At 41.1% G+C, this 8,017-nt stretch overlaps 2 protein-coding genes and 2 long non-coding RNA genes across 7 annotated transcripts in view; 3 read left to right on the top strand and 1 right to left on the bottom strand.

The window, feature by feature from the left end:
* Positions 1-2,046, top strand: part of abat (4-aminobutyrate aminotransferase) — a 14,884-nt gene extending 12,838 nt beyond the window's left edge. The window contains exons 15-16 of one of the 2 annotated variants that reach the window (XM_034895124.1): positions 431-542; positions 1,400-2,046. In XM_034895124.1, the coding sequence (XP_034751015.1) occupies positions 431-542; positions 1,400-1,521 (234 nt within the window). In that variant the 3' untranslated portion in view covers positions 1,522-2,046. Of the gene's footprint in view, positions 1-430; positions 546-1,399 lie in introns of both variants that reach the window. The other variant, XM_034895123.1, reaches the window with a different exon arrangement.
* The window catches only part of LOC117958634, a 12,745-nt gene extending 10,474 nt beyond the window's left edge, over positions 1-2,271 (top strand). The window contains exon 3 of the long non-coding RNA XR_004659764.1: positions 2,113-2,271. This is a non-coding gene — a long non-coding RNA (uncharacterized LOC117958634). The remainder of the gene's footprint in view (positions 1-2,112) is intronic.
* The window catches only part of LOC117958635, a 24,107-nt gene that overhangs the window by 5,159 nt on the left and 10,931 nt on the right, over positions 1-8,017 (bottom strand). The gene's annotated exons all lie outside the window — the stretch shown is intronic.
* The window catches only part of rpain (RPA interacting protein), a 4,799-nt gene continuing 2,018 nt past the window's right edge, over positions 5,237-8,017 (top strand). Inside the window, exons 1-5 of one of the 2 annotated variants that reach the window (XM_034895134.1) lie at positions 5,237-5,470; positions 5,577-5,768; positions 6,167-6,242; positions 6,414-6,525; positions 6,610-6,673. In XM_034895134.1, coding sequence (XP_034751025.1) covers positions 5,399-5,470; positions 5,577-5,768; positions 6,167-6,242; positions 6,414-6,525; positions 6,610-6,673 — 516 coding nt within the window. In that variant the 5' untranslated portion in view covers positions 5,237-5,398. The remainder of the gene's footprint in view (positions 5,471-5,576; positions 5,769-6,166; positions 6,243-6,413; positions 6,526-6,609; positions 6,674-8,017) is intronic. The other variant, XM_034895135.1, reaches the window with a different exon arrangement.

Raw genomic sequence — 8,017 nt, forward strand, 5'->3', positions numbered from 1 at the left:
ATATACAGTATATTACATTTTCTGGGGTTCCCAGGCGTTACCACTGCATTTTAATCACTACATTTAGCTGATGAATTAGTTATATTGAATTTAGTTTCTTATTACAACACATATGAATGTTAATAAAGAGCCAGGCTGATATATGGATACGAGTATTTGCATGGATAAAATCCACACCCATCCAGAGCCCTCCCAGTTCTGGCCTCACTATTTCCACTTTGCTACTATAGATAGTATTTGTGGATAGATTAGCACATTGTGAGCTTAATAGTTAATCACTGATCACAGTTGCTGTATGATAGTATGTTCTCAATCATAGACAGGCTTACTGTAGTTTATTTGGACCATGCTCGGTGTGAACATGACCTATATATATGTGTGTGTGTGTGTGTGTGTGTGTGAACATGACCTACATGCGTCTGGTCCCCAGGCTCAATACCCCGGCATGTTGAGCCGAGCTCGAGGACAGGGGACCTTCTGTGCCATTGATATCTGTGATGACGCAACACGCGACAGCATCCTGCTCAAGGCCAGGGACAAAGGTACGAAGAACACCACAATCACTTTGATTTCTTATTAATAAAGTAGTCAGCAATCCAAACTCATAAGAATGGGAGCAGAGCCAGCCCTACCTACTTCATATATTCAAACGTATTCGATACGTATTGTTCCATATAGTCAGACTTTTATTCCATATAGTCAGACTTCCCTTGAATATATTCAGACTTTCATTCCATATATTCAGACTTTTGTTCCATGTATTCAGACTTTTTTCCCATATAGTCAGACTATTATTCCATATATTCAGACTCTCCTTCCATATTTTTATACTTTTATTACATATATTCAGACCCTCCTTCCATATTTTTATACTTTTATTCCATATATTCAGACCCTCCTTCCATATTTTTATACTTTTATTCCATATATTCAGACCCTCCTTCCATATTTTTATACTTTTATTCCATATATTCAGACTTCCATTCCAGATATTTAGCCATTCAGCCCCTTTATATCTCCAAAAATGTCTGGGATGTTTTGAAGTGGGCAGTATTTTGATAAATCAACCGAATATTCAAAATCTATACAAACAATCTACAATGCATGCTGAGGTACAGCTGCCTCAAGTTTAGACACACACTTCTTCTGACAGCTCATTGGTTGATCCGAGGATATATTCTAACAGTGTTCTGACAGCTCATTGGTTGATCTGAGGATATACTATAACAGTGTTCTGACAGCTCATTGGTTGATCTGAGGATATACTATAACAGTGTTCTGACAGCTCATTGGTTGATCTGAGGATATATTCTAACAGTGTTCTGACAGCTCATTGGTTGATCTGAGGATATACTATAACAGTGTTCTGACAGCTCATTGGTTGTTTCTGTATTGACAGGCGTCCTCCTGGGAGGGTGTGGGGACCGATCCATCCGTTTCCGTCCAGCGCTGGTTTTCAAGGAGTACCACGTTCACATCTTTCTCAACATTTTCAATGACGTGTTGGCCCAGCACAAGTAGATCCTGACTGACACTGCACTGTCTGGAGTTTTCCTCCATTCTGGATGAACTCAGACAGTCCATGTCATGATAAGCACAAGCTACACAATACCTGACACAGACATATAACAATATATAGCCTCTGTTTCATATCCAATATGCCAATATTCCCCTTAGCCAGGAATGATTATGATATCCTCTTCCTTGCGCTGCCATGAAGATGTTTCCAGAAGCGTTCAGAACAGGTGCCTGTGGGTACTGTTGCTTCTGTAAAAATAAATCTATGGAAATGCCCACAACTTCCAGAATCTTTCTCATCTGGATTCAGGTTCTAAAATGTGGACTGACTACAGTCTGGATGAAGACATGCCAGATCATGTCATCATGTCAACAATTCAGGAACCTTCTGTCTCCCAGTCTTTATTGATTCAGAAGTCTGGAGCCAGGCTCACCATGTGGCTGTGTTCCAGGTAGCCCAGGATTTAATAATGTAAATAAGATGTTGAAGGTCCCAACTCCTGATAAACCTCATCTAATGGCTCCCAACAGCTTGCGTACAGCTTCTTTTAATACTCAGATGCTGGCATTATTACCCGACTCCCAGTCACTGAGTAGCCTGTAGGTTTGTTTTCATGAAGACAGATGCAGAATTGTGTCAGTGATGACTCTGTGTAGGATGCCACTCTGCATGTCACTTAGAAACGTCCTCGTTATGATTATGCGTGTTATAATAGGAATGACTTTTCAACTTAAAATGGTGTAGCCCAGAAACAAATGTGAATCTTGTATAGACCATGAAAATGTTTAATGATTGTTTAGTGCCTGCATGTCACTTGGCAACCTTAACTGAACTAATTGAACTTCATATGTTACCACCTTTATTGCTGTAGCACACATTTACTTTTTGTTTTTGTGTTACTTGGTTATGATTTCACATTGTACACTTCTCATTTGTGATGGTACAGACAGTTCCTGAGATGATGATTCTGACAAATGGTATGGACCTCCCCCTCGTTTAGCAGCTAGCTTACGAGCAGTCAGTCTAAATGTAGTCTACGGAAACATGTTCATGCTTTTAAAGGTGCAGTAGGCAAGACTTAGAGAACTAACTTTCTGTCATATTTGCTGAAACTGCCCCTATGTTCCTGTAGAACTACATGAAGCAGGTCGGCTCCTCTGGCTCCACCCACAGCCTGTAGTAGGATTTGCCAAAATCCACTGCTTCCTGTTCAGATGGCCCAATCAGGGTCGGGGGGGTGTCTAACTGCGTGTTAATTACTGCTCATGCACACGCATTCATTCTCCCTTGTGGGGCAGAGGCTTAAGAGACCGTTTGGGCTTTAGCAGAAACGGGGGGGTGGGACTGAGAAGTTTTTAATGTTCCCATTTTTAGGCTAAGTCCTAGATCTTCACAATCCTACCTAGAGCACCTTTAACAAAAATAAAGAAATAAGTATCCTAAAGTGGCACGAAGATGAGATTTATTCTTCATGGGGAGTGTTTTCAAACAGTGTTTTTGGGTTTGTCCAAAGAGACCGGCCCAGAGGGGTGGCTGGAAGATAGAACCACAGGAGCTCTTAAGTAAAACCAAGATGAAGAACATTGTCTTAAAGGTCCCATGACATGATGCTTTGGAGGCTTTTACATAGACCTTAGTGGTCCCCTAATACTGTATCTGAAGTCTCTGTAACATAGACCTTAGTGGTCCCTAATACTGTATCTGAAGTCTCTTTAACATAGACCTTAGTGGTCCCCTAATACTGTATCTGAAGTCTCTTTAACATAGACCTTAGTGGTCCCCTAATACTGTATCTGAAGTCGCCTTGACCAACCGCCACTTTGCTCGTTTGAAAGCCATGATGTCTCTCTCTCATGGGGGCAAGATTCCAGATCGGCCCATCAGAGCTTTCATTTTCTCAAAGGCAGAGCAGGATACCCAGGGCTCGGTTTTCCAGCCACGGGGGGGCCATAGGCAGGCTGGGGGAACGCATATTAATGTAAAAAAACCTCAAAGTGAAATTTCCATGCCATGGGACCTTTAAACAACTTTACAGCACACACTTTATAAATAAACGTGGAGTTGCCATTTTTTCTTTCTTTTCTTTTTGTAAATGTGCTTAAGCTGTTGCTCTGCTGATTCTGCACAGACCTTCATATTTTTGACTATTAACTTTCTACAATCATAAATATATATGAATATATGTACATCATTTTACATCTATGTTGCGTTAAAATGTCCGGTATGCCTAATGTAAATTTGTTCCACCGTGATACCAGGGTGGGTTAGTCGCGTCGGTCCCACCGGCCCTGTGTGAAGGATTTGTTGCTGCAGGGTCTCGAGGCCGGGCCGGCCACGGGGATGCCGAGCGGGCCTGTCTCCTTGTCTCCCAGTCTCCATAGAGTAGCCACCGTGACCCTCTTAACATTTGGACATTAACTATTTATTTTCTTGTAATCTGAGATGTAATTATTTTAGATGGCTCATGCTGTTGCCTATACAACATTCTGTCCATTTCCTGTGATAAATAAATGATGTTTTGAGTAACTTTGTAGAGTTTTTATTCCTTTAGATTTTATGCGATCTTTACAATTTATGTATATATACTAACGTTACGTTACACACTTTCACAGACAATCCCAGAAATCAATCAATCAACATTTATTCATATGGCACTTTACAGCAACCAGCAAGTGCTTCACAACAGAGCAAAACAACATATCACACAATAAAAAGATAGAAAACAGTAAAATCAGAAAAGGTTACACGGAAACAGGAGGAGGAAATTCTCAACACTATGTATCAAAAGATATTCTAAACAGGTTTTGAGTTTAGACCTAAAAAGAGCTACATCTGTATTTCCATCAGGAGAGACATGTTTGAGATGTACAGCTCAATAAAATGTACAAAGTCTTCGGCTATATATATATATAATATATAGAGGTGGAGAACAATCAGACCCCCCCCCCCGATACAGTATTAGGTGACCACTAAGGTCTATATAAAAGAGACTTCAGATACAGTATTAGGGGACCACTAAGGTCTATATAAAAGAGAATTCAGATACAGTATTAGGGACCACTAAGGTCTATATAAAGAGACTTCAGATACAGTATTAGGGACCACTAAGGTCTATATAAAGAGACTTCAGATACAGTATTAGGGGACCACTAAGGTCTATATAAAGAGACTTCAGATACAGTATTAGGGGACCACTAAGGTCTATATAAAAGAGACTTCAGATCCAGTATTAGGGACCACTAAGGTCTATATAAAAGAGACTTCAGATCCAGTATTAGGGACCACTAAGGTCTATATAAGTAGGGGCGGCTGTGGCTCACAGTATTAGGGGACCACTAAGGTCTATAAAAGAGACTTCAGATACAGTATTAGGGACCACAAAGGTCTATATAAAAGAGACTTCAGATACAGTATTAGGGGACCACTAATCTCTATAAAAGAGACTTCAGATACAGTATTAGGGGACCTCTAGCTCCCCCAGTGGGACTGTTTGCCCCCTGTTGCCTGAGTCCTGCAGGGGCTGGGGTTCGAATCCGACCTGCGGGCCTTGCTGCGTGTCATATGCAGATGTTGGAGTCCACCTTAAAGCTAAGTGAAGTCCTCGGAGTTACGTTGGGGGGAGTCTATGCCTTGGACTCGTTTTCTAAAATCCTGGCAATGCCACTGTCTATGAGTCTTTCTTACATGACTGCTTGCGTTTTTTGGAAGCACAGAACTACGCAACCCATCATGCTCTCCGATGCAGCGCAAATCAACGTCCGGGTCACGAGGTTAAAAGCAGAACTGTTTTGGTTTTCCCGAATTTTAGTTTTTAGCCAGTTTGGAACTTTACATTCCGCTAACTAGCTAGCAAGCTAGCTAGCGTTAGCAGCTGTACAAATGGACGCTTTGCACAGACACCGTTCACTTTATAAAGGAACAACTCCGCCATGGAAAGAAACATACCGCAAGGTGAGACATATATACTGTTAACTTGTCGGTTAGCTAGCTAGCATGTCGGGGCCCGCCAGTTGTTGACGCTAGCTTAACACGGGGCTGCTCCGTTTCTCTTATGTAGCGCTGTGTAGACAGGCTGAAGAACAGCCGGACGAGGCTGCTGGAGAGGTACCGTCAGACGGCAGAGGGCGAGCAGCGCAGCGGCTCCGGGGCCTCGGTCATCGTCCAGGAGGTGATGGAGGAGGAGTGGGTCGCCCTGCAGTCAGAGGACCGGAGACTGCCCTCGCTATGGGGGCGACAGGGAATTGCAGAGGTCTGTCTCTCTCCGTCTGGTTTTTATTTCTGTCGTTTCTTCTACAGGGGCATCCTTTCTCTACTCCTGGGTCTCTGTGTCTATTTCTGGGTATGCCTGCTGTCTTTCTGTTTTTCTCTGGGTTTCTTTATGATCTTAGCATTGGGATTTGTGGCCCCAGAGAGAGAGCTACCTCTACCTTTGTAGACATCATTTATTTAATACAAAACTAAATCTTTCTTAACACCAAATCAGTGAGTTAAAAACTTGTCTCAATAACAAATAACTGTATTAGGGAGGAAATAGTTGGGGTGTCCCCATCTGGAGTGGACTCTAATGCTGAAGTCTGTTATTTCAAATCCACCCCCTCCTGAGTTTAATTTCATTTAGTGGGGGTCTGCTCTCTTTTCTTTCGTGAGCAGATGTCCAGTGTCATGAACGAGTATGATGAACTGGCAGTACTGGAAGAAATCCAACAAGAGCTCATGTCTCAAGGTAAAAAATCAACCCATTTCCATCCACTCTGACTCATTTTTTTGGACATTTAAACAAATGTCCAGTGGAACACCACATATTCAAATGATTATTGACAGTGGTGCTTGCAGCGGGGTTTATGCAGACGCACTGGAAACAAGGAACAAGTTGAAGTTTTTCTTTGTTCCCCAGAAACGTCTATTATTGAAGAGTTCGAGAGGAACCTGCAGTTTGAGCAGCAGTACATCTCATCTGTTGTGGAGGGGATGGATGAGATGAATATTATTTGCCCCATATGTCACATGTGAGTCCTAGAAATGACTGTTATAAATTCATTGATAAAACCTTTTTAATGATTCAACATTAACACGCTTATTTTGTCTCGCAGGAACAACTTGAACATCAACAGTCATTTCATCTCTTGTCCCTGTGGACTGGACATTAACAATAAGGTTTGTTGTTTTAACTCGATCCTATTAAAAATAAGGGACAAATGAGGACACACAATCTTTATTTTTAATCGTCACACACACACACAAACACAGACAGCACAATGGAGATAACTTCTGTTACTGCATTTTAACCCATCCGAAGTATAAGTAACAGTGAACAGCCGCTGTGTATTTACTTGCATTATCAGGGGAGCAACTTGGGGTTTAGTGTCCTCTTCAGGGACAATTTGACATGAGCCTCCAAATACATAAATCTGCTTAGAAATCAAGAAAAACTAGACTCGTAACTCTAGAACTTACTTGAGAATCTGCGTTTTTTTCCAATTTAAAAGTAATCCAGGGATAGCTGTATGTACATCAATGGGTGCATTGCATTTTTTTTAAATCTTCTGTTTACATCTGTTCTAAAACTTAACGTATGACTGTCCCCTAAACAGGAGTAAGACAGACTGTCCCCTTTGTTGACCGTAAAGAGGGATTTAAAAAAATGTGTCTTTTGGAAATTGATCTTAATGCCTAAATTTAAATTTTTTTTAAAGAAAATTTGGAAAAATCCAATGTTTCTGGACACTAATTTTCTTTATGATTGAATAATGTAAATAAATAAATGAATGTTCTTCCTTAAAATACAGGGGGCATAAGTATACACCCCCCTATGTTAAATTCCCATAGATGCAGGCAGATTTTTATTATTAAAGGCCAGTTATAACATGGATCAGGATACTATGCATCCTGATAGAGTTCCCTTGGCCTTTGGAATTAAAATATTATATAAACATATTAGTGTAAGGCAATGTTTACAGCATCCAACATCAACCTTGGTCTTGTTTCTTTGCCTGTTGCGTTGTTGTTTTTAATTATGTTTTTAACTTCCTAGTTACATGTCCTAGAGAATAGGCGTAATTCTCCAGAACAACCAGCTTTCAAATCTGCCGGTTGTCGCTGAGTAATCCTCTCCCCCTCCCTGGCACACGCCACACTGCCACTGGGTGTAAAGGGCGAAACCCGGAGGTGTGTCCCTCTTTGGCTAATGTACTTTAAAGATGGAGGCGCAACATGGTAGGCTACATAGGAGCAAGTTCCCCCTATGTATTCTGAATGGCAGATTCTACGCTTAAGAGTATACTTTGATTAGTTGTTGGAGGGAAATACACAAGAATGAGTACGTCTTTGTGAAAGAACAAAAAGGTTTTGGCTAAGAATCAACTCTAAAAATTACACAATGGAGCTTTAAATGAATAAATATGTTTATTTCTTTTCAGTGTTGTAGTTTGTAGCCGGTCCCTCAGTCTTGCTTTCTCAAAACCAGAACCAAACGGCTGAATTAGCACAACGTTCACGCAT

This window comes from Etheostoma cragini, chromosome 15 (assembly GCF_013103735.1).
Source record: "Etheostoma cragini isolate CJK2018 chromosome 15, CSU_Ecrag_1.0, whole genome shotgun sequence".
NCBI lineage: Eukaryota > Metazoa > Chordata > Actinopteri > Perciformes > Percidae > Etheostoma > Etheostoma cragini.